Source organism: Mesoplodon bidens, assembly GCF_964165515.1.
Source record: "Mesoplodon bidens genome assembly, chromosome: 14".
Taxonomy (NCBI): domain Eukaryota; kingdom Metazoa; phylum Chordata; class Mammalia; order Artiodactyla; family Ziphiidae; genus Mesoplodon; species Mesoplodon bidens.
The window spans coordinates 31,473,622-31,500,305 of NC_138170.1; the positions used below are offsets into that span (position 1 = coordinate 31,473,622).

Sequence of the window (26,684 nt, forward strand, 5' to 3'; positions counted from 1 at the left end):
CTTTTGCTTGCCTAAACATTATAATCAAGGTCTCATAAATTAAAAATTACTGATAAAGGCTTAGGAAATAGGAAGATATACTGTCTGTATATCTTCCTTTTCCCTAAGCCTTATCTTTATTTTCCCCATATTTTATTTTCCCTATAATCTTGCTCCCTAGAATACACTAACTTTGTTTTTAAAAAAATTGCAAAGTCATTGGGATAACTTGAGAGATGACAGGTGGTGTTATCCTCAGTAAGGGAAAGTAGGTGGTAAAAAAGGAGAGTCACTAATGTCAGGCAAAACATCAGAGTCATGGTACCAAGAAGACACTAAACATGGTAACATTTATTTCAAAACTCAAAACTGATTTCATATTAATAAATACTTTTAACACTGAATCTAGAAAAACTACTATGCATGTTCTAATACAGTTTACTAAAGAATCAGAGAAAAGGTAGTCTTTCATCTCTCGGCCATTGAGAAAATAATCTGGAGGCAGGAATAGCTTCAAGGATATTGTGTAGAATTGAGGGAGGGAAAGAGAGGAGTTGATAAAACCAGGAAGAAATTTCTACTCTACTTTCCTTACTAGGGCCTTAAAATTAAAAATCTGAAGTTGGAAAATACACCTGCACAACATACCAGATTTCCTTCTCAATTTTGGTTTAGAATCACTAGTTGGTGGACGGGGTCAAAAATTGGAAACAGGTACCCAATTTGAATCTAGGTCAGATCCCACTGGCTGATGATGGGTCCATGAGGCCCCTCAGAGGCCAAGCAGGAGACCGGACAGCTTGTCCTTAAAGCATATGCTTTAAGGCACAACCACAGTATCTTTAACTCAAGAATTGAAGGCATGGCACAATGTGACGGCCCCCTCCACGTGCTGTCTAGATGTAAGTCCTTTCAGAGCTGTCTTTGTATAAACTCATCATCCAATCAGCTGGCCTGTGATCCAGCCCCTCCACCCTCTGGAGCTGGGTGGGGGGACACTTCAGGCGGGCAGCTGTCCAGCTCCTTCACCCATGGAGAGACCCTATAGAGAAAACCCCTCTGGCAACTTTTTTCTGTAAACACTCAAATAAAACAGAATCTTGCAGATTTGGAGTTCCTGCTCCTAATTAGAAAAAAATGGTAGAGAAATGCTCTGGAAAGGGACAAAGATAGCCCTGAGTCAGATCAATCTCCAGTGCGAGTGGAACACGCCTGCTTTGGGCAGCTTCAGGATGTGGAGAGGACCCTGGGCTACTCCTGGTTTCCTCGGGTCTTTTTCTCAGAAGACATAACTTTCCAGGCTGTCGTCACAAGGCTTCAAGCTAAAAGCCACCACTGCGGCGCTGGCTCTCAGGAAGTTTCTGGGTAGGGCAAGGAAGGAAGAGGGTTCTCCTTGACCGTGATGTATGATCTTGTGGCCAAGAGCAAGAGAAGGCAGCAAAAGGGAAAAAAAGAGGTTTGTACCTAGTGCTTTTAGTACAGATGGGAAACAGTTTTAAAGGGAAGAGTTGTTTCAGGTTCTGAAGGCCAAGACTTGGTCACAGAGGGACTCCGGCTGCACTGCCATGGGTATTAGAATCGCGGGGCTTTTGAAGCTAGGGAGGACCTCAGGGTTCTCCTAGTTCAGCTCCTTCATTTTCCAGAGGAGGAACCTGAGTCCGGGAGAGGGTAAGCAATGTCCCCAGGCCACACGGCTTGTCATATCTGCCTGGGGGACACAGAGAGTGGCAGAGAGGCTTCAGTGAGCAATGCGGTCGGTGTAGGCAAACATCACGCAGCACGTGGTTGGTTACATTCAGGACCCCCGAAGACGACGATGTCCCACCCCCGGGCCCTTTCTCGTTGACCTGTCGCAGAAGTGGCCAGGTCCTGGACCGAGCTGATCCGTGAGGTTCCCTCGGGAAGCGGGGTGGTGCAGGCCGCCGGTGTCCTCACTTCCCCGTCCGGAAGGCCGCCTGGATGGCTTTGATCCACTCGATACGCTCCTTGGGGGTGGCCGCTTGCAAGAAATAGTGAACTTCATCAGCCGTGATGATCTCAAAGAGGTTCTCTTCTTCACTCTTCTTGCCTGGTGAGAGAGAAAGTGACAGTGGGCATGGGCACCAGAAAGGCCACCTAGTTCACCCTCCTTCTGCAAGCAATGAAATCCTCATTTTTCAAGCGTTCCAAGAAAATTAAGTATGTGATTTTCAAACTTACCATCACTGTATGATCATACATATTTATTATATGATTATATATATGGTGCTTATATATACAGGTATGTAGTATGATTGTGTGCGTGTGTGTGTATGTGTGTTTAAGAAATAAAACACTCAAGGAGAAACATTTTATAGTTTATAAGCAGACTAAGTTTCTCACTTTTGCACACAAATAGTGTTTAACGAGTAACCCTGTAATAGTGTCCAGTGAGTATCTTTCCTCCACTCACAATATAAACCAAGAGCTGACCTCCATATATTTTTTTAAAACATCAAAAAAAAACCCAGATTCACCACCAGTGCCATCAGTATAGCCTGAACTGGTTTTTTATCAAGGGCTAAGTGAGACTCTTTGTTGAAAGATTGGAAGGCAGCAAACCTTCCAGGACTGTGACAAGACTTAAAACACATCCATCTCAGATCACAAAGCAGCACGCTCTCCACCCCAACACTAAGCAAGACTCTAGGGGAAGAGGCGGGTGAGCAGATCCAGGAATAGTAAAAATCTCGGCTTTTGCAGCTGCAGTGTTTTCCTGTCAGCCTCTATATCCTCATAAACCCAAAATGACAAGGAGAAGCCAGGGTCTGGATGTCTGAACCGCATCTTCCCACTGACACCACTCATCCCTACACCTGAAGAGACACGGTCATTTCATCACCAAATCATAGACTTGTGATCAGGACCCAAGGGTCATCTGGTGCAACTCCATCATTCTCAGAGGAGACAGGAGAGCGCAGATTAGTTAGGCAACTCACGCACAGTTGTGCCACGCACTAACTAGCCTAGACCTAACTATAACCCAGGAGCAGTTCCTGCTCTCCACACTGCCTCACAGCACACATGTTCCTTTTCTTGTGGGATATTTCCTGGTCTGTAAAAGGTCCCCTTTAAGGAATGTCATGGCTCAGACTCAGGCATCAGGAGGTAACAAGTGTCTCCACCTAAGCCGGTTCTGAGATGATGGATTTTCCTCAGCATTGCACTAGGATTCATTCAAGACATCCACAAAACCACTCCCAGTCCCCGAAGCCCAGAGAGCCAGGGCAGCAGTTGGGAGAGAATAGCTTTGGGTCTCTCTAAAGTTTTCAGACAGTAAATTCATTCATGCCTGAGTGAGGGAGTGAAGGAGTGAGTGCTGTTGACTCAGGGTGCCCAGGTGTAGGAAGGGAGCCTGGGTAGACACACCTCTCCCACAAAACTTCATTCTTACCATCTGGGTTGCTCTCCACGGAGGTCACCACACAGCCTCTCAGGCGAATCACTCCCAAGGGATCTTCCCCCTAAAGGAGAGAGGAGTCCTTCAGTATGTTTCCAAAGTAAAATGTATGGGTATACTTTATCCTGTTGGTGCAAAAGCCACACAGACTCGCTGTGGTGTAGATAAGAGCAGAAAGAGATGAAAGAGAACCCCCTTCTGGATCCTCCATCCCTCACTTCACACAGTGGGGAGGTGTGGAAGCTGGAAGGGGAGACACAAGTCAATCTGAGCTTCACCTCCAGAGGAAAGTGGCAGGCAGAGCAGGCAGTGAGGCTGAATCATCACATCCCATGAGAGAAGGACCACACGTTTCCAGAGCCCTTTGGCCCCAGGCAACAGACATAGTAGTATAACCTACACAGGAGGGAATCGAAGAGCCCTGCACTGCAAGCAGAGGCTGAGGACCCAACCCAGATGGACATGGCTCATTTTATTGAGGAAAAAGCCCTCTTCTGAATAATCAACAGCCCAAATGGCTGGACTCCAACAATGTTCTCACTGAAGTAGGCCTAGAAGAGGAATTATCACTTTTTTGCATATGAAGCCAAGAGCACAATGTTGGCTTGGTTGAGTTCCTCTGAAAATATCAGATTGGGGCAAACAAAGAAAATTATGTTGAGTTGACCAAATAAATGACCAGATAGTGATATTTTCTCCCATCCCTGTGATTCTGCTGGCCTCAAAGCCTAAGATCTCAGAGCTCTGCAATAAGAAGGGGTAGGAAAAGGTAGAGGAGGGTGAGGAAAAAGAAGAGAGGATCGTGAAGAGGAAAGGGGCTTCAACAGAGCGGAAAGGGGCCTGGGAAGCCCAGTGAATAGAAGCAGCAGAGGCTTCTAGTGGGATGGGTTTATCGAGCACAGCCTCTCACCCCGGCAGGGTCATAGTAGTGCAGATACGCAGGGTCTTCTCTCAGAATGAACTTCCTCACTTTCCAGTTCTTCCGCCTATGCCCCTGTATCCAAGATCAACACAGAAAAAGAAAGGATGAGTTCTTCGCATCATTCAGTACACCTAGTACCTACGTGATGTCTTGTTGAGTTGAAATAAGAAAAAAATAAAGATGAAATCCTAACTCCAGGAGAAACGAGGCCACAACCCAGACCTTTGTCAGAGAGATAGCAGTAGATAGATGTTATTAAATCATGGATTAAGTTATTTCTAAGATTGTCTTACAGCTTTAGCATTATATAAGACAGTACTATGTACAGCGTACTGTGTTAGATAATGGGGGGCTATCAAGGGATTTAAGACATGACCCTGTTCTTTAAAGAGTTTATAACCTATGTGGAAATATAAAATAGCAAATGTCCAAATCAAATAACATGTATAGGTAATGAGTTTCAAAGGATTTAAAAAATATTTATTGTTTATTATTTGGAAACTTAATTTGGGTTTTTTTGGTTTTGCATTTTTTAAAAATTTTTACTGAAATACAGTTGATTTACAATGTTGTGTTAGTTTCAGGTATACAGCAAATTGATTCAGTTATATACACACATGTGCATATATTCTTTTTTGGATTCTTTTCCATTATAGGTTATCACAAGATATTGAGTATAGTTCCCTGTGCTCTACAGTAGGTCCTGGTTCCAAAGGATTTAAATGAAGGGTATGTAATTGTGGGTTTGGGATGTCAAAGAGAGCCTCATAAAAACCTACATTTATCCATGTGGGACACACAGGAGTTATGTAGGTGAGAAAGAGGTGGGTGGGAAGACCACTGACAACAAAAAAAGTAGCGGCGGGAATGTCCAAGGCATATTCAGTCCCTGATGAGTAAGGCCAGTCAGCCTAGAAGGCAAGGTTCATGAGAAGCAGCAGAGGCAAGTTTGGAAAAGTGGAAGCAAACAGTAAAAAATGAAACATGGGGGTATTGTCATTGATGGCTTTTGAGTTGGAAGCGAAAAGATAACAGTGACATTTTAGGAAGATTAATATGGTGACAACATACAGGATGGGCCAGCTGGCTAGCTTAAATATAAGCCAGGGGTAAGATAATATGGTAATAAGAAGATCATCAAGAAATGATTACAACAATCCTGGCATAAAATTATTAGGGACTAACAGTGGGTAGCAGCAATGGAAACTGGAAGCAATAGTGGTTGTAACAGACATGATGAAGAAGAATAGGACTTGGCCCTTCCCCATAGAATTAAACATTGACAGTGTCTAGACTGTGGGTTCTGAGGCAGGATTTGTGTCTGTTTATCTTTGTTTCTCCCATGCCCAGCACCGTGCCTGGCACATGGGAGCCCCTTCATATCTGTTTGTAATTGCCTTGAATTACCCAGTTATTTCAATTAGCTGATAGCAGTTGTTTAAAATGTTATGTTAAACCTGATTCTATGATTTCCCACAGTAAATTCAAATGACAACTCCAGAAGCTAAAAAAATTAGATTAGAAAATATATAGTTTCTATCTTGCCAATATGAAGAATATTGTCTGCTATTTCTGAAGCACCACATGCTAAGAGGCACACATACAAATTTTCCAAAATTTTTCACTGCACTTGTATAGAAAGCAATGAAGCGTTTGTGATTTTAGCAAACTGTGTCTCCTTCATAATGCCAGGTCAGAAGAGTTTAAAGAGAGCTTTCAAGAATGGGTCTAAGTTATTTGGCAGGTCGTCTGGTCAAGGAGCTCAGCTCCAAAGAACCTTTTACTTGCCTGAAGCATGGAGCCAGGAATGCTGCAGGGTCATATGGGAGAACAGAGAATATTTCTATCTGCAATATCACATACAGAATGGCTTTTGTAAAGCGTCAGTTTCTAGAATTCTTGTTATGAGTGCCTGCTCTTTGCCTTAGTTGATGCTGCCCATAGGCTGAGGATACTAAGGCTTCTGCCCCACACCATTTCCTCCAGATCCATGGATACACAAGTCACGTTCTCTTATGCAATTACTGGGTGAATATCAAGTTCAAGTCAGTGGAAGAGCAAGGTACAAGAGGATGTGAAATCAGCCAACCCTGGCCAACCACCACATTATCTTTAAGCCCTCACTGGCATCACAATGTGATGCACTGAAGAGTTATCTTTCATTGACTGAGTATTTCCTGGGGTATTTTAAGGAATGCATGCATGCCTGGGGTTTCCAAGAATTGTTGCTGCTCTGTCAGCGTCATCTATGCGGTGTCATTTTATACAAAGGACTTGAGCATCCACAGATTTGGGTATCCGTGGCAGTCCTGGAACCCATCCCCTGTGGATACTGAGGAATGGCTGTGCTTATATTCGATTTAATTAACTCTAAAAATATTTGTTGCCTATTACAGACCAAGAAGGATGCTGAACTCTGTAGCAGATACAAGAAAAACATATAACACAAAGAATCTCCTCATCAAAGAATCTACACGTGGTTGAGAAACTAGATATTTTATTCGCTGTCGTCACAGAATGAATTATATGAAAAGGATTATATTGAATGTAATCCAAAATCATTCATCCTCAAACTTGCTCGGCCCCCCAGGTAGAGTTATTTCCTCTGGGATGAGAGAAGGAGGGGGGAAATGGGGGGGAAGGGGACTGACCACCAGCTGGATGCAGCTACTTCCCACCTGTGAAGTATGGAGCACAAGTGTCCTTTTTCAAGATAAGCCTTCTACACAGGTAACCCTGGCTAACTTCCAACAGTAGACACAGGGTGGTTTAGTTTTGTGGTACTTAAAGAGAAGATTTTCAAAAAATTTTCAGGTGATTCTGCTATGAAGCAGGGTTGTAAACCACCAAGACGAGAGGTTGGAAACATTAAAGAGGGTTGTCAATTCAAGTAGAAGAGGTTTTTCTTCCCTCTACCTCCCCCCAAAATTAGAGGGGAGAATATTGAAAAAGAACACAATTCCTGAATGCACAAAGATTTGTTTCCTTCATGTTAAAAGGAGGTTTCTGACTATTTAAACAGTGGTACTTTGATAATAGGATAAATTAACTTTTAAGAAAAAGGCGGTCCTTAACATTGGCCACACATCAGAATCTCTTGGGGACCTATAACATCCAGAGACTCTGATTTAATTGGCCTGGGGTGCAATTTTAACAGATCCCTGGAGGATTCAAATGTGCACCAACTGGGCAATCTAAAGGCTAACATGCACCTACCAAAGGCCATGTAAAGAAGGCGAGGGAAAACAGGGAAGTAAGCCTACTTCCAGTACTATTACCTTCAACACACACTCGCACCATCACCCTCAGCTGACTTTTGGCCATCCGGCATCTCCATTGGGCCCTTTGCCTGGACATGACTCCAGTCCAGCTGGGACTTTGTCTACCCCTTTTCAACCTTCATGTTCAGTTTCCTCAGGGCTCCACTCTAAATTAAGGCTTATCAGATCAACTAACTCAAGAAAAGTCCTTCATGGCTGATAACAATATAGAATTATAGAAGACATCAACAAAAAGGAAACAATGAAACTCCCCCCCAAGTGAATCCTGCTTTAACAGGCACCTTTCAGCACCTGTAATGAAAGAGCCAGATACCATAGGAACGTTTGTCAGAACAAATGAGAAAGCAGGTGATGGACAAGCTCTGCCTATGGGCAACTGCCAGATCCTTCCCTGTATAAGGCTGGCCCTGCTCCTATGCTCGTCCTTTAATCTAGTCAGTGAGCACACTGTCATAGAAGTTATTAGAATAGTCTAGAATCCTTTCTAAACCGTGGCCGTATTATTCCTTAGGACCTCGTTCTCTCAAAACCTGATGTGAAGGTAAGTTTTCCACATTAATGCCCTACTTCCCCTGGTGAAACTCAAAATCCGTATCAACGTTCTCCTTTTTAAGTATAAATATATGCTCAACTTTGCTTCTTCTCTCTTCACCCTGGAAGTTCAGGGTCCTATTATAAGTCAAATCTCTCAGTCCCACGGGACCTGTAGACAATGCATGGAAATCTCCTTACGGCAACCAGATTCTCTCTGTTACGTACTGAGAAGTGCCTTTAAGGCAGCTCACGGCACAGCCACGAGGGCAAGACCTTGGCCTTAAAAAGCAGCTTTGGCTTCTCGACAACATACGCTAGCCTCAGTTGTTTCACCCTGAATATTTGCATATTTTCCCGTAGAGGTGCTGGCCCTGACTTCCTCACTCAGCTCCAGCCCTTGTGTTCTCTTACCTCTTGGCATCCCGTGCCTTGGAGCCTGGTAACTAACCAGAGCTCTTTAGCTCACCCCAGCCCCTGTCTTCCAGACTGACAGTGGCCAGTACTGGTGGACACTGGGTAATTACTGAGTCTATGCCCTCTGAGCAGATTTGAGCTTTGTCTGCTGCTGCTCTTGCAGAGCTGGTCTGGATTTGGTCTCACCATGACCTACCCACAGTCTGAAATGGTACTTCCTTGCTCTCAGTGGTTTATGATGCTCCTCTTCTGGGTATGGCCTGTTCCTATTTCCTGGTTACTTAGCAGGAAGGAGGGATAGGCCAATGGAAGTACTTTCACTATGAAACATCCCTGTCTTTTTTTTTTTTTTTTTTTTGCAGTACGCGGGCCTCTCACTGCTGCGGCCTCTCCCGCCATGGAGCACAGGCTCCGGATGTGCAGGCTCAGCGGCCATGGCCCACGGGCCCAGCTGCTCCGCGGCATGTGGGATCCTCCTGGACCGGGGCACGAACTCGCGTCCCCTGCATTAGCAGGTGGACTCTCAACCACTGCACCACCAGGGAAGCCCCATCCCTGTCTTTTGAAGGCATCTCTTAGCCAGCTGATATCCTCCAGCTAATGAAAGTGTCAACATTTTCTTGAAACATGGATAGAAGAAGAATTTCCCTATTTTATTTATTTATTTTTAATTTTTTTGGCTGCACCGCACAGCATGTGCGATCTTTGTTCCCCAACCAGGGATCAAACCCACACCCCCTGCAGTGGAAGCGTGGATTCTTAACCACTGGACTGCCAGGGACATCCCGAATTTCCCTATTTTAAGGTGTTTCTGCCCTGCCTGCCTCAGTCCTCCTGACCTAATGCCACTTTGATCATCTACTTAACTATCTGTCTATCTTTCACTAGGTGGGTGTCATTTTCTAATTGACTATTGACCAAACAAACAAAATACCATTTGGTGATTTAGAATACAAAGGACTTGGTAAGGGAGAAGGATTAAGATGGAATACTAGTGACCACTCACCTGCTTCAGTAAACATCCCTGCTTGATAATGACCCCTCTGAATTCTTCTTTCAGTATCACATCATCATCACTGGAATTCTCTTCACAGAAGAACCCACTGTCTGGCTATTGGGGAACCAAAGAGCAAGTTTATTTTCCCAATCTTAGGCATATTGCTACTTATACCATCTCCATCTCCCTCTCCCCTCCAGCCGCTCCTCCCGCCTGTGATTTATTGGTTTATTCCAACCTGAACTTTAAAGTGTCTGGGTTTTTTTTGGGGGGGCGGGGGTTGGCCTTGCAGCGTGGCATGTGGGATCTTAGTTCCCTGATCAGGGATTGAACCCACGCCCCTGCAGTGGAAGCTCGGAGTCTTAACCACTGGACTGCCAGGAAAGTCCCATCTAGATGCTTATTTCTTGTTGCTAGATGCTCTCTTGTCTCCGCTCAAGTGTGGTTTTATCAATATCCTTTCATTTTCTTGGGTTCCCCAAGCTATATTGGAAGTCTAGCTCAGCACATCTTTTTTCAAAGCCTTTCTTCTCTTGGGACCTTATGGCCAAATCCCTGAAAGCAGAGTTGGCTAGTTTATAAGACACTGTGCACACAGCACAATCTCCATAATGTCCTCTGCCACTCAGCTCATCCGCTTTGAGAAGACCAAGAACACATGTCCAGCCACATCCTCTGAGGTCAGGAGGGAACTGGGCCTTGCTCAGCTATAAGAGAACAATGAATCACACAGAGGAAGAGGAGCCACTATGCTGGATATTTTTAGAGTCCCACATTTAAATGGCTATAAACAACCAGACCAAAATTCTGAAAAAAAAAAAAATTCTGACAGGGGAACTTCCCCAAAGTGAAATGAAACTCTCTCTGTGACATTCACTTCATTTTTATAAGCAGCTTCCTTACTTTTGTGCTCTGACCCCAAATAGAAACAGAATTGCCAAAATCCCCCTAGAAATCCACTTTGCCAGATTTCTCATGTAACCCAAGATTAAGTCCATATTGTACAATACAGTGTTTCCCAATCTGTGGTAAGCATGCCACCGGGGATACTCATGGTGCAGGGGGAAGGAACCTGGGTGAACACATTTTGTATTGAGTCACATATTTTAATGTTTATTTGGAAATATAAAACTGACCCATTGTGATTTTACACATCTCCCTCTAGAAAGGAAGCTCCCAGAGGGCCATAATTTTAGCCTGATATTTTTCTTTCCACTACTGTATCTCCTTTGTCTAGGTGGGTGCCTGTCATGTACTTGGGCCTAATAAGTTTTTTTTTTTTTTTTTTTGCGGTACGCGAGCCTCTCACTGGTGTGGCCTCTCCCGTTGCAGAGCACAGGCTCCGGACGCGCAGGCTCAGCGGCCATGGCTCACGGGCCCAGCCGCTCCATGGCATGTGGGATCTTCCTGGACCGGGGCACGAGCCCGTGTCCCCTGCATTGGCAGGCAGACTCTCAACCACTGCGCCACCAGGGAAGCCCCTGGGCCTAATAAGTTTTTATAAAAGAATTCTTGCTTAGAATAAGAATAGATATAGCAAATTTTTTTAAGTGAATAAAGAAAACTATTCAAGTGAACAATATTTTCCTTTAAACAATCTCACTGGATGTGACAGGCATGGTGGAGGAGGACAGTTGTCAAGTCAGGGACATGGATCAGTGCTGTAGGGCTGGGCTCTTTCTTTCACGGTGGATATGAACTGAGACCAACCCAGAACCCACCCGGAGCAGCCCCCAAGCCAGGAGGAGTAGATGGGGGGCTCTCTCACTCACAAAGTAGTAGAAGGCGTCGGGGTTGTCGAGGAAAGGGTTCTCAGCAGTTCCGTCCACTGAGGTTTTGGAGAGGTCTCCAGCAGGCTGCAGGTACCCTTCGTTGAGCAAGGAGGAGGCTATCACGAGGCCCTCCTGGCGATTCCGAACAGATTTATTGGAAACCAGCCAGTCGATGACACAGTTACCTGGATGGGACCATCAGAGGGAATGTTAGCTCTCTTTACCAAAGAACAAGCCACTGACAGTTGCCCATGGAGAGCTCCGGATGACCCAAGTGTCGGACTTGTCTCATCTTCCCTGTTACTCCAAGAAGGAAAAATGAAATCCGAGGGACAGATACCTGGAAACAAAAGGAACCATGTAAAATGTTTTGAAAAACATCTACATGCTCCTTAAGCAGCAAGGCATGCATAAGGAATTAGTTTTTACTAACCCACTCATTTATTCCATTAATGACCTAGAACTTCTGCTAGGAGCTAAGTTCTGTGATGGGTGCTGGGGAGGCTTCCTCAGGGAACCTAAAAAGGAGATCTGCGTGATAAGTGTTGTGACAAGTGCTTTGCTGTGGATGGATACAGGGAGCTGCTGGGTCAAATCTGCAGGAAGGCGTGGAGGGGTGGGTGGGGGAAGGGCTACCGTGTGCGCGCCATCAGGAAAAGTTTCACAGAGAAAGTGACACTGACTGGATGCTTGCCAAGCATCTACTCAGGCAGGGGCCGAGAGGAACCAGCAGGGGCTGAGGGAGCTGCAGTGTGAACAGACTCACACAGGCAGGAAGCAGCCCCGCTGGTGGGTGGGGGGAGGAGTTGGTGGAAAGAAGGCAAACGAAGACAAGAGAGCGAGAGGAAGGCCCAGTGTGAGTGGGGGAGCTTTGATGGCACATTAGGATACTTGGCAGTGAACAGCTATTGCAAGTTTTTAAGCAGAAAACACCATGACAGTACGTGTATGTCCTAAATTCGAATTTGATGATGCCCCTTGCACCGAATGTCGCACCTTAGACAAGGGTCTAGCAGACACCTTGAGAGGCCATTCAAACAGCCTTCTGCCTCAAGAGAGGATTGCAAGGAGCCATCCACTGGATTGTTAGCAGGTTATAATGAAACTTTATATGAAAAATATTCTGTACAACCAACAAGGTCCTACCCAATAGCACAGGGCACTATACCCAATATTTTGTAATGACCTATAAGAGAAAAGAATCTGAAAAAGAATATATATATATGTATGTATAACTGAATCACTGCGCTGTACACCTGAAACTAACACAATATTGTAAATCAACTATATTTCAATAAAAATAAGTAAATAAATAAAACATATTTCTTTCAAACACTATATATATATATATATATATATATATATATATATATATATATTTACACACACACATATGTATTCTGTACAAATGTAGCCAACCAGGGAGCCAACATAACAGGTCCCAGCTCATCAAAGCAAGAGCAGTAGGGTATGCCATCCTTGAAACAAGAGTAAAAGCAGTTGATTAGTGTACCTTCCATGAATTTCATATACAAAATGCTTTGCCCACTTTTCTTTCTCTAGAAGGATAAACTAATTAATACTGCACTTCTGACTTTAATCCTTGTAGTGACCCTGTAAAAGAGGTAGGGTGGTAATTACAGACCTCTTTTAAGAATGAGAAAATTAAGACTCAGAGGGTTTAAGTGACCTTAGGCCTGAGTTACACCTGCAATGGGCCTTCACTTAAGTGTTCTAATCCTAGATTCCATATGTGTTCAGCTAGGCATGCTGAAGCTCGAAAGACAATTTCAGTCTAGTCTCCCCATCACCTGACATTCAAGGTCCTCCATCACATGTCATCAGTACCTGAGTCCCAGTCTCTGCCACAGACTTGTCTCTCTGCTGAGACCACCCGAGTCCCACATGAAGGCTCAAGCCACCTGAATTTCTAGAACCCGGTCTGACCTTCAATGGAGAGAACTTAAGTAGTTCAAGCCCAGTACTCTTGGACTCAGTAAGACATTTCACTGGAAATAAGTCTAACCTGGACCTTGTGCCCAGATCTATGTCAGAACCTCCCCTTGGTTTCTTTTTCCAGAGGCTTTGTCTTAGTGACCTCAGTCCTACTTGAGTTAGGGCCCTGCCTTATTTTTGGTATCTTGACTGCAAATCTCAACCCTGGCTTTTCTGATGCTAATGGACTACTGCCTTGATTCTCTGAGGCTGAATTCCCCTGGGATACTACCCCCCCCTCCCCCCATTACCCCAGATCACACCCTTTATCCTCCACCTTCCTAACCTTGACCTCTACCATTTTTGTGAATTATCTATTGATTGGACAGCCCTTCGGATTCCATCTGTTGTATCTTCTCAGTGTTTTCCTCTCTTGACCTCTATTGTCACCATAAGTCAGCCATGTCTGACATCTGACAACCTAGTCCCAAACTGTACTTCTCATTTTTTTTCCCTAAGGAAACATCAGTCCTACCAGGCTGGTCATTTTCTTTCCCTGATGAATATTCTGGAAATCTCAGCCCCATAACTTTGTCCTCACCATCTGCTCAGTCTAACTATCCTTATCAGAATTCCTTCCCACAAATGCTTAAAGAAATTCTACCCATCTTTCAGAGTAGAATTTAGGCACCACCTTCTATTCATCCTAACTACCCCTGAGTTCTTTCTCTTTTCTGAACACACAGAATTGATTGTGCAGACATGTGACTTCTTAATCATAATAACTGCATTGAGAGCTTGCACCATATAGTACTTAGTGTGTGTTCTAAACACATTATAATTACAGCAAGCCTTAATGTAGGTGCACTACGATTATCCCTATTTGATAGACAAGGAAAGTGAAGCACAGAGAGGCTAAATTGTTGGCCTAAGGTTTTACAGCTAGTACGCTGAAGAGCTAGAATTTGAACCAAGGAAGTCTGGCTCCAAAGAACATGTTTTAAACCACTACACCACCTCCCTAAACCCATAATACATAATGCCTCACCCTGTGCAGCCTCAGACATCCCGAATATTGCCACCTAGACCTTACATTGGGTATCTTGATTCCTGTTTATCACCTTATTCAACTCTGTGTCTATTTCAACATCCTGCCATTTATTGGAAAACAAAATATGACCCTTTGATTGATATAGCTGGAACTTCTGAGATTTTTATCTTGAACGACAAAGTTTTGTTTCACCCTTCTTTCTCCTTCCACGCTGGGGAAGTTCAATGATCACGTCCACCAGCCTGCATTCCATGACCCCACTCCCCGCCCCCATGCTCTACATCCATCACCCACATGTGAGGCTGAGCGAGGCCTCCATACTGCCTGCCCCGGAAGCCCTACTTCAGACTCACAAGGCCTTTTACCTGTGAAGCAGTGATTGAAAATCTTCTTGTCCTTCTCTATGTTCAGTTCTTTTACTCCTTTTTCAGTGTCTTTCATGGACAAATACAAGGCACTGCACGGAAGAAAACACATGGATGAGCAAGAGCATTTCAGAATGGCCAAGTCCTCTCTGGGATTTGCCACCTCGAAGGGGCTGCTCCTGAGTACAAGCTTCCCCCTCCCCAGGTGAGCCTCCAGTAGATCATAAGTAGATCATTAGAGGGCAGAGTTCATAATTGCATAACTTTGTGGCCTGAACAACATTCCGCAAAATGTACTGGGAAGGTACTTAATGTCTCTTAAATTCACTAAACTCTCCTGGTTTAATTTTTAGTGTCTGAGATGGAGAGTTGCCCCCAGTTAGGTGCCAAAGATTAAAGGTTCTTGGGGCTCAATCCTCATGTCCCATTTCTTTGTGTCCTTCAAGAGACCATCTGGTATAGACATTTGCCTCCCAGAAAGTGAATGTCTTGACTAAGCTTATCCCTTTATCCTAAAAATTAGGAGATAAAGCAAAACAGTGAGACATTCTCATTTTTGTCTTTGAAGTAATAAACTAAAGATAGCCTTATCAGAGAAATTGCAAGCAACGTACTTAGCTCTGACAGCTGTGGCTAGAAATGTGGTCACTTGACCACCCCACCCAGCAGCTACAGCTAGACTAGGCAACTCCTCTTGGGTCTTCACCAAAAAGCTTTCTTGGTGAGAGAAAGTGCTCATTCTCTCTAAGCTCAATGCACAAATTTCATCAGACTCCTGTGACCTGCCACGTCCTGCATGAGGCATGCAGAGGGCTTTTTTCAGTCCCCTCCTAAGGACAGCCCCCACCCATTTTGTAAACAGAATCCTGGTTGGATGCTTTAAGTAGCCAATATGGAATTCTTCCTGGCAGGGCTCCTGTTACAGGATATGTTCCACATAAAAGCAAAAACCAGCAAAAAGTAAAGAGACTCCTAGAGGAAGGGGCTCATGTGATATCAACCTTCAGGCAACAACCATCACCTGCAATTCCAGGCCAGTCTACATCAGAGGTCATTAAACTAGGCCAAGGCACAAATGGCTTCCTGCTAGGAGAGGTGTTCACCCTTGCTGAATGTGTGAACTTGAACTTGAAACCTTACCTACTAGGACACACAGCCCGTGCCTTTTCCTGCCTACCTGTAGATCCTGAAGCTTTCTTTTAAGAGTAACTTATTATAGCTACTTCATAAATACAATGATGCATCTATCTCTCTCTCTCTCTCTCTCTCTCTTTCTCTCTCTCTCCATCCCCTGTCTTTCTCTCTCTGCCAAGATTACCTAAAATGAGGGAATTTAAATTCCACGGCCTCCTCTCCTCAGCTGCTAGACCTTAGAGAAGCCACAATCACTCCTTCAGACCCAGGTAAACATCTTAGTACACCAAGTGCCAGTACTAAGGACCTGGAAGGGTGGATACAGCCTTCAGAGGTGACCAAAGCAGGCCTTGGAGCAGGATTTGTTGTGAGATTTCCTCAAGAAGCAGGGCGGGAAGAGGGAAGAGTGAGGGGAAGGAAACATAGAAAATCACCCTATGGAACAAAGTGAGAGAGTGGCATGGACATATACACACTACCAAATGTAAAATAGATAGCTAGTGGGAAGCAGCTGCATAGCACAGGGAGATCACCTCGGTGCTTTGTGACCACCTAGAGGGGTGGGATAGGGAGGGTGGGAGAGAGCTGCAAGTAGGCTGGGATATGGGGACATATGTATATGTATAACTGATTCACTTTGTTATACAGCAGAAATTAACACACCATTGTAAAGCAATTATACTCCAGTAAAGATGTTTTAAGAACTTAAAAATAATTAAAAATAAAAGAAAATCACCCTAAGTCAATGGTTTCTGGCAGTCGGATGGACCTCCTGGTAGATTTCCTGGCAAACTTCTGCCCTCTTTCAATGCATTTAATGGCCTTATTGATGTCCCGAACCCAGGCATCTCTCTCCTCCAGGAAGGCTGCCTGAAAGAAGTGGTCCTGCTGTTTGGTCGTAGTGATCTTAAACACAAACTGAAATCAAAACACATCCCATTAGGAATGACTCCTTTCAAGGGGCTGAGGTCTCTTATGAAGCACAGCAGTTGAGCCAACCCTGTTCTGGAAGCGCTTGGCCAAGAGAGACCCAAATGCCCAGGGTAGAGGGTGGGTGGTGGGGAGAGGGACTGGCCCAGGAAGCTCCATTCACATTGTAGGCTATGCATGGGCTCAAAGGTCAGCGCCTGACAAGGTATTCATTGTGGTTAACAACATCAACTCACCATCCTTTTGCCAAAGTCCTGGCAAGGGCTAGTCAGAGTGCTTCCTTTCAGGGGAATCATTCCTTTGGGGCTGTTATCACTTTTCTTCTTATAGAATTCAATTCCATCTTCTAACAATACAACCCACATGGGTTTCCAGGTGTTGAACATGCTCCCCTGTAATGACAACAGAAAGAGCTGGGTAATGATGTTTTCTAAAACTCTTCTATAGGTGGCAAAGGGCTTGATAAATATCCTAGCTTTGGCCAGTGTGGACACAGGCGACCCACATTCGTGTGACCAGGCTGCTAGGAAAGCAGCCTTCAGGGGAGAAGGGGAATACCATTCTGCTGGAACATTTTTTAGAAGTTTTAAGATAAAATATATACACATCTAGAATTAGACCATAAGCCTCTCCTGGGCCATTACCAAGGGAATAGGGTGTGACTCTCAACTCTCCTTTTTGTACATTTCAGGTTGACTATCTGTGGCTTATTTTCTCCCAACCTTGCCCATTGTGTTCCATTCAACTTAGGGATGGCAAATAGATTCTACCTCAAGTGCCAATTCAGACTGAAGAGTAGAGGATGCCTGAAGCTGGACTCACTGGAAAAGGGCCACCATCAACAGCATGTGCCATAAATGGTGGCATGCTAGCTGCAGTTACTTCCATCCTTTGGTCTAATCAGATTTTATCTGGATGTGAACATCAAGAAGAAACTCAGAGCACAGCCTTGTGTACAGGCATGGCTACGAGGTATGAAAATCACCTGCAGAACCATCTCTAATGCCAGCATGATGTTGTCATGTCAGTGTGGCCGTTAGGAATATCCTTACTTAAAAAGCTTTCAGTTTGGTTTAAAGCCAACTGCCCCTTTATCAACAGATAACCATTCTGACTACATCAAGGAAGTCTCTCTTTTTTATCGATATTTTGGGAGGGTTTTGGAAAAGGAAGAGAACAGGGTTCTATGCCTCTTATCTTTGAACCCACGATGTCACCCTGTCATGACTACCACAAAATGGGATTATCATCCAGTTCCCAGAAGATCCTGCTGCTTATCTTAAAACACCAAGAGCCTCTATATAAAGGTCCAGTTTCCCAAAAGGAAGACTATTTATGCAAAGAAGATAAATACTTGTGGGACTATTATTTTGCTTGTCCAAGTGTTTCCTTTGTTTTAGTTACTGAAAAAAAAAGTTTTAAATTAATACAAACTATCTCTTTTCTGAACATGCAGAATAATTATTCATGCTAACACTGAATTATTTCCCTTTTTGAAAAAATGGGCAAGGTCAGACACTATGCCAACTCATGAAATAATTTCAATCAAATGTCCTTCTGTTTTACATCTACCAGAGAGAAACTCAGAATATAAAGAGTTCCTGCAAATCAATAAGAAAAAATACAAATAATCCATTTTTTTAATGGCAAAAGACTGGAAGAGGCATTACATTAAAAAAAAAAAACCTCTGAAAAAGTGTTTAACATCATTATCCATCAGGGAAATGCAGATTAAAACCACAATGAAATACCTCTGCACACCCACTAGAGCATCTAAAATTTTGAAAGCTTGAGAAGAGCAAGACTTGGCAAGGACAGTAACTGGAACTCCCATACATGGCTGGCAGGAGTGCAAAATGGTACATCAAATTTGGAAAACTGTGGAGAACGTTCTAATTCTTAGAAGATATATTTTGACATATTTAGGCATGAGGGAGCATGATAAGCTGACTTATTCTCAAATATCTCAGCATAAAAATATGTGTGTATATTTCTATAGAAATACAGAGATAAGACAAATGTAGCCATGTGTTAACAATTCATAAATCTAGGGAAAGAGTATATAGGTAGTCATACTATTTTCTCCACTTCTCTGTGGGTTTGAAAATGTTCAAAATAATTGGGAAAAATTAATAAATAAATGAACAACACATGATACTACTACATACTAAAATTTAGGGTGTGCTTTTAGGGAAATGTATAGACAAGTCTAAAAAATTTTAATGAAATTAATAAAAGATCCATTCACAGAGCTAGGAGTAAGAAGTTGGACTAGATGACTGCTGAAATGCCTTTCAAGTCTCCAATTTTATATTCCACTTCAGACCCATCAAAGATTTATAACTGCCAGAGTCACTCAGGGCTTTTGACCTTGGAACCGGGATAAAATTAGGAGACGTCAGCCAGCACTACATTCCTTCCGTAGACCATTAAAATAAAACTACTCCGGGGCCAACTATTCAAAATGAGTTTGTGCTTTACTAATTCAAATGTAGCCTCAGGGTCTGACAGCTCACTGGGTGGAGGATGTGTCGTTTCGGATTCAGGGGCAGTACGCCCACTGAGGAGGCTGATACTTGGTAAAACAAGGGAAATCGGACAGCTTATAAAGTGGGACTTTCTTCCAGGCTTGGTAGTGGTTCATTAGGTTAGGATGATGGAATTCTGGGTCATCTCTCTCCTCTGGCTTCTCCCTGGATAACCTGACAGCACCTCCTCTCCATGACCACTATATTTACCCTTCTCTGTCCTTAGCCTTCTTCGTGCCCACCCAAGAGCAAACCGAGAAGTGTGATCATGGACTGCCCATGCTAGAAAGGCATTTAGGATCATCTACCAACACCCTCATCATACACGTAAGAAAGCTGAGGCCACTTTAAAGGACTGGGCCTAGTACACCTGACCAGTTAATGTGGGACTGAGATTAGAACCCAGGTCTCCTGATGCCTAATTTTATGTTCTTTCCACTTCCCCTTAGATGCCATCTTCATTTTGGTTCTCACTGAGTCATTCTGGAATCTAAATCAATTTTTAGGCCGCTTAGCCAGCTATATATATATAACCTCATATATGTGTGTATGTGTGTACATAAAATCATAAAACATATCTAAATTGTAAATCACATCATAATATGATCCTATATAATAATATGTTTTATGATACTATAAATATATAAGGTTTATATATGTAAGTAAAGATATATGTGGCATATGCCTGTTTTCTCCCATTATAGACCAAAACCTATACAATTACATGTCAGAATGGGCAGGTTTTAAATGTTGAGTCAAATTTAAAGTTTCCAAGTGAGTCACTATACATCATCATGGAAGTGGTTAGTTTAGTGCATAAGAGTCTGACATTGCATGATACCAAAAGAAGAAATCTTAAAGCTCAAGATATCTGACCACTTAAAAAAATTGAATTTCCGTACAGTAAAAAAACAAATGAACAAACAACAACAACAAAAACCCTGAACAACTGAAAAGCAAATTAAAAGGTATGAATATTTATAATATAGTATCATATAATTAAAGATTAATATCCTTAATATATTTTTGACCCTTTAGAATCAAAAAGAAATATACAAACCCTCTCAATTTTTTTTTAAATGGACAAACAATAGAAACAGCCAATTCTCAAAAGAAGAAATGCTTGGGTCTAATAAACATAAAAATGTACTGCTTCAACAGCAATTAAACAAATGCAAATTAAACAAAATATAAACTTATTCTTCAATACTTTTTTTTAAAGATTTATAAAATGTATTGGTGAAGATTTGGGAAAATGGGCGTGTGGGGAAAAAAAATGGAGCTCTATTGGTCAGCAGTTTGATGTGGGCTCTCAAGAAAACTAAAGTGATCTGTAGGCTATATAAATAGAAGCATAGGAAAGTAATGTTCTAACTTTAAATGGAGCATCACCAGTAGGTAACCATGGAGCTGGGTGGCCCAGGCTCAAATCCCAGCTCTGCCCCATTCTAGCAATGTGACCTTAAGGAAGTTTTTAAACCTCATTTTCTACATCTGGCAAATGAGGATAATGCTACCACCTATTTCTTAGGATGATTGAGAGATTAAATAAAATAATCCACGTAAATTGCTTAGGGCAATATCCAGAACAAAGGGAGCACCCAGTAAATACTATCTAGTCCCTGTAATTCTATACTTATGGTTGCACCTGGAGAATGAACTTGAGCTCAGGAAACCTCAAAGCTACAGATAAAATGAAGCTTGTTCAAAAGGGAGTGACAGGATGGCATCTCTCTTGGGGAAATTGTTGGAACTGGTAGGTTTTAGCCCAAAAAGGGACAGGCAGAGTGGATAAGGACTGTCTTCAAGGGTGTGAAACATTTCGATTGTTTTGAAGTCTCAGTAGGTGAAAGTTTCAGAAAAAAACAGTTTGCTGCATAACTTAAGGGAGAAAGTTAAATTAGTGAGTTCCCTGGCACAAGAGGTCTTCTAGCACGCTTGTGAATAGAGTAGTAAAAGAAATTCAGGCCACAGATGAGAAGTTCAATTAAAGGCTTATCAAAATATGTTACATTCCTTTCAATCCTCAGATTCTACACATCTGTTCTAAACACGTGTTATTACTATTATGCCTTTAGTCTTCTAATTCCAGATGGCCTTGCCTTCATCTGAACACTTGGGCTTCATCTGCAAGCAAAAACAAAACAAATCTGCAAAAAAAAAAAAAAAACCCTCAGAAACATATTTAACATGAATATCTAAAAATGACCCCATTAGAAAATTTTTTTAAGTTACTATAATTTGAACCCCCGAGATATTTTTGGTTTCTCTACAAATAATGATAGATAAAGCAGCTCCCACGCTTCAGACACTGGCCTGGGTGTTAGGGTATAAACATGAGCAAGACGCCATCTTTGCTCTCAAGATGTTCACAGTCTAACAGGGGAGAGAGTGACCTTGACCTGCAACTCCAGGTCGGTGTGATGAATGCACAAACTGAGACAGGCCTTCCTGCGCATGTGTGGCTTCACAGAAAGAAGCCATGACTCATCGCCGAGGGAGGGGACAGCTTGCTTGTGGTGCCGAGCCCCTCCCAGACATCTCCCACCAAGTGAAGACACCTCCTTTCACTTCTCCTTTTCTTCAAACTTCTCTTTTCCTATGTTGACATACAGCTAGAATTTAAAGGAAAACTATATGATGGTCAAAACAACATATTGAACTAAAGCAGAACTGTGAGTTAGTATCATCTGTTCTCCCACACTCATGGGACATGTTATTTTAAGTTGGTGCTGCTTCTGTGAAGTCCTTATTTCTGCTACATCATAAATTGCTTCATCTAGTTGTCCAGCCTGATCTATGACATCACTTGTATAACATCCCAGATCAATGGTCATTTTGTGCCAGTTTAAATACTTTGAAGGCAAGGAAACGAATCTGTTCAGTAGAAATATTTTTACATAAAAAAACTCTTCCAGGTTGGACAATTTCTCAATAAAATCATATTAGGTTAGCAATAGAAAAATGACACAAAGTGTCTGGAGTCTTAGGGATTTAGGTTCAAATTTCAACTTTGCCTCTGCTAAGCTGTGTGACCTTAGGCAAGTTACTTCATTTTTCCAAAACCTAGTCTCCTCACTTATAAAATGAAAATAATAATACTACCAATTTCCCATTGTTATAAAGATTAAATAAGATAATACATTCAAAGAGCTGATCACTATGCCTAGCTTGTAGTAGGTGCTCAAAAAATGGTAACCATATAGGCAGATAAGATGACACAGTTTTGTAGGCAATACTATGAAGTCATTCTGGCCTAAGGTTCTCCTGGGCACCACGCATCACAACAGTGCTTTGGAAAAGAAAATCACTGCAATCTGAGCCCATGAGGGCCACGTATAACACGGTTAGGCACAGCTCTCTGTGACACTGGGACCACACTGCTGGGTTCCAGTCAATCTCGGCCACTTAATAGCTGTGTGACCTTAGGCAAGGCCCTTTGCCTCTCTGTACCGTACTTTCCTCCTCTGTAAAGTAAGGGTAATAGTTGTACCCACTATATATATATATTGCATTAATGCATTAAATGCTTAGATCTGTCCCTGCTGCAGGGTAAGCTCTACATATGTTGGTTACTCTGATGACAATGAATCAATGTGTGCAAATCAAGCGGGATTATTTCATGGTGTCTGGAAGACAAGGTAGCCGTTCGAAAGACTTGCTGGGCAAAGACCTCTGAGTCCTGCTCTCTGTTTTGCCCCAGGCTTTCCTCCTTCTATCAGTACATCAGCTTTTTTTGCAGCCCTTTTCTTTCCTGACCAAGCCTCTTGTCCTTCTCTTTCTCACCACCCCGATTCCTGTACTTTCCCCCAGCCTCACAGGCCACCTAAATTCCTAATACACTCATTGGGTCAGTCCTGCCACTCACCATGCTGGCTGTTGTCATAGAAACAACAGTTAGCTGTATAAACCTCTAGGAATGAGGCTGGTTGGTGACGTGACTTGGTGGAGTCTAGGTTATTGGTTGCATGTAACCTGCTCCTCTCTCTTTTTTTAAGCTATGATTATAAACATACCCAAATCAGTAGTATATTTTCAAGGACCTCCAAAATATGTTTATTAGCTGGAAGTAACCCCCTAATCAGAGGAAAAGGGAGGCTGAGGTCACTACACACACTCTTGCCCACAGTACAGTTTGTCCAGGCCCCACTCTGGCTCTGCAAAGTTCATCTCACCTCCCTTTTGCTGGCTTGAGAAGCCTGCTTTTCAGAAGGCTGCCTGGGATCAACGAGATGGTGGGCTTTGTGGTTGGGCAAGCCTGGGTTTGAAACTCAGGTTGTCCTCTTACCGGCAAGACACTTATTCTCTCTGAGCCTCAGTTTCTCATCTGTAAGATGGGGATAAGGGTACTGTTACATAGGGTGGATAGGATTGAATGAGATGGAGTTCGTACAGTGGCTAGCTGCTACATGGCAGGCTCTAAGTGCTCCTTTTTTTTTTTTTTTTTGAAGTCAAAGTGGTAAGACTTTGAGGCAAGAAAATCTGGGTCTGCTTTAGAATGAAAAAGCTGCAAAATGACAGAATCATGTATTTTCCCTCCGCTCTTAACCATCAACTCTATTTAAAGATCTCAGGAGGGAGGCAAAGGAGGAAACCTGAACTGTGAAATGTGGACAGTTATCTTGCACAGAAGAAAAGCAGAAACATTATATAGTCGATGCCGTTGACTACCGACCCCAGGATTACTGGCTTGACAAAATCCTTGTACTAGCATATTCTAATGTTATATTTTTTCCACCCAAAACATCTTCATATCCGATAAAATTATGTCATAGAACAAGAATAAGGAGAAATATATTCTCTATTACCACCCAGATATCTTAAACTGTGTAAGAAAAAAAGGTGAACCGAGGGAGACATATATTATCGCCTGTCATGCTTTAACATCAATGACTATAGCCAAGGCATCTCCCAGCCTTGTCAGAGAAAGATCTTCATGCTTCTTTCTTCACTATTAACTTGGCAACCAATCCAGGAAGCAGGGCATATGACCAATAGCATCTAGGAGAGGACTGCCTATCTACTGAAGTGTATAGCAATACCGATATTAATAATCATTGTGACTTAGGTACCATCTACTGTGTGCTAGGTTCCTGACATATACTTTTTCACCCATGTATATGAAGTATCTGGAAGGAAAAAAAAATGACGTCTAAAGAAGTTAAGAAGTTTAACACCTTACTGGGAAATTCTGACTTCAGTTCTGCAGCTGACAAAGGGAATCTCTGAACCAAGCATTTCTTTAAAATAACAAATTAGAGAATCCTAACACATGATAACAGAGAGTGTTCAAAAGGCCCCAGAGAAAAATGCAAAAATTATGAAGATGTAAATTGTACACATGAAAATTATGGGAGATATAAATTGGAAAAATCAATATGAAATTTCACCATGCTTTTCTCTAAGTACTTTTTCTAGACTGACTTTTACAAGCCATGATCTGAGAGAATTAGTCTCACTGATTTAAAAATTTATTAATTTAAGTCCATGTGCTTGACAACCCTAACTCTTTCATCATCATATTCTAGTGGGGCAGATTCACTTATTAGAGACTGAGTCTTTTAATCCTTTGTAATTTATAGAGTTTAAAATGTAAGTATACAATATAACAGAAATTTTAATTACAAAATGCTTAAATTGTTTTTTTAAAAAAACAAACAAAAAACCTTTGCAGAAAATGTTTCCATTCACCTGCTCTTCTCAGGATACTAGCCTAAGTGACCAGGAAAGAAATGTCAACATTAATTACTGTTGGCTCTCAAGAGAGTATTAGTGCCTATTGCAAGGAGTCTACATACACCTCTGTGTATATACATGTGTCTTTTCCGAAGGGTGTTTCAAAATATGGCTAGCTAGAAAGAATACCAGCTGAGGGCTCATTTATTCTCTGGCATCTACTCGTAACTCTCACGACCATAGACACATTACAAACCCTAACTTAGATTGAATTTACTCAATGCAAATCCCTGTGTACTTGACAGAGCTCAGTGCCAGGAGTCAGGGGGTGGGTTTCTGGCCCCAAATCTGTCACAGCCATGTGATTTGGAGCAGTCACCCAGCTTCTGGGTCTCAGCTTACTCTTGTGGAAATGAGGGAATGAGGTCAGACGGTCTAAGGCCCCTTCCAGATTTAAATCAAAACAGAATCAGGCAGTAATGTGAGCAGTTTAACCTCCTCTTAGTAGAACTTTCAGGCTAAAATGGTAAACAATGAAGGGCCTAAAACAGAGTCCCATTATGCTCTCATTCAATTAAAAACTGGGCCTTTAAAGGAATGTACTGAATTCAGTTCACTTCTAACGCCCTGAACTCACTTGGGTCAGTGTGAGTTACATGTTCATATAGGTGTTGTCCACAGGATGCCAACAAGCTCTATGTGTGAACTCACCCTCTTGGGGAGTATCACAGTGACACAGCATACACCCACCATCAGGAGAAAAACCAGCAGTGCTAACGAAATTCAATTTCCTGATGCCACACCAGTGAAACCAAGCATTTTTGAGTAAACTTGTGTCTCTGTTTTCTAATCTTTAAAATGGTGCATCTACCTACCACCTTAACAGCACGTTATACAAATTCACTAAGAACTGTGAGTGAAGAGATTTCAGTCCAATAAAAAAGGATGAATAAGTTACCATTACTGTATCATTATATCCACTCATCTTTAATCATTTTCTTCTTCCTCTTTTCCAAAAAAAAAAAGAGGGGAAGAAGAATTTAAATAACAAATGGTTTCTCCTAGTAACCTCTATAGAAGAAGAGTTTCAGTCTTCTAGCATAACACATATGTGTGACTCTTGAAAAGGATGCTTTAAATCCTGAAGGATTTCCAGACCCTGTCGTCTGGAATTCTCAGCCCCACAAAATCAAGCTGTGCTGACGCCTGAGCTGGATTAATTCACTTTTAAGAACCAGAAGGCAAGGGAACACGTACTGGCTTCTCCTCACCACTCCAACCTTCTACAGGCTGCAATGCTCTCCCATTTCAGCCCAATAGGTTCAGCAGATAGAGAGTGCAAAGCTGGACTCCAATCCTCCCCCACCCTATCTCCAGGGACACCCTTGCAGGTGGCACTTTGCTTACCCTCTTCACAAGGTAGCCCTCCCTGATCCGCTTTGGTTCCATGTCGGACGGACAAAGAGTTGGCCGAGTCCCCCCACAGAAGTCGCGTCAGAAGCTCGCCCTCCTCTGAGAGCTGGGGCCGTTGTGGGCTGCTTTTCTAGAGCGAGTCCCCTTTCACAGTTTCCCCTCTGCTGGCAATCGCGTGATCACATCCTCTTCCCCTCAACGGGGTGGAAGATCAGAATAAGGAACTGCAGAGTGAAACAACCCATTCTTTGCTAACATTGGAGATTTATCAAAAGTACAGTTGGGTCGAATATTTACCTAAGGTCAATTTTTATTATCATAAAGGAAATAATTCT

General features: G+C 42.7%; 1 protein-coding gene across 1 annotated transcript; it reads right to left on the minus strand.

Annotated features, from left to right (window-relative positions):
- Positions 1–310: 310 nt before the first annotated feature.
- PLEK (pleckstrin) lies at positions 311–26,458 on the minus strand. The gene is made up of 9 exons (XM_081254097.1): positions 26,344–26,458; positions 16,969–17,124; positions 16,539–16,720; positions 14,669–14,760; positions 11,318–11,502; positions 9,555–9,659; positions 4,308–4,391; positions 3,392–3,461; positions 311–2,047 (listed from the first exon to the last, which is right to left on the minus strand). Exons 1-9 carry the CDS (start codon positions 26,383–26,385, stop codon positions 1,911–1,913), a joined length of 1,053 nt encoding a protein of 350 aa, XP_081110223.1. The 5' UTR covers positions 26,386–26,458; the 3' UTR covers positions 311–1,910.
- Positions 26,459–26,684: the final 226 nt, after the last annotated feature.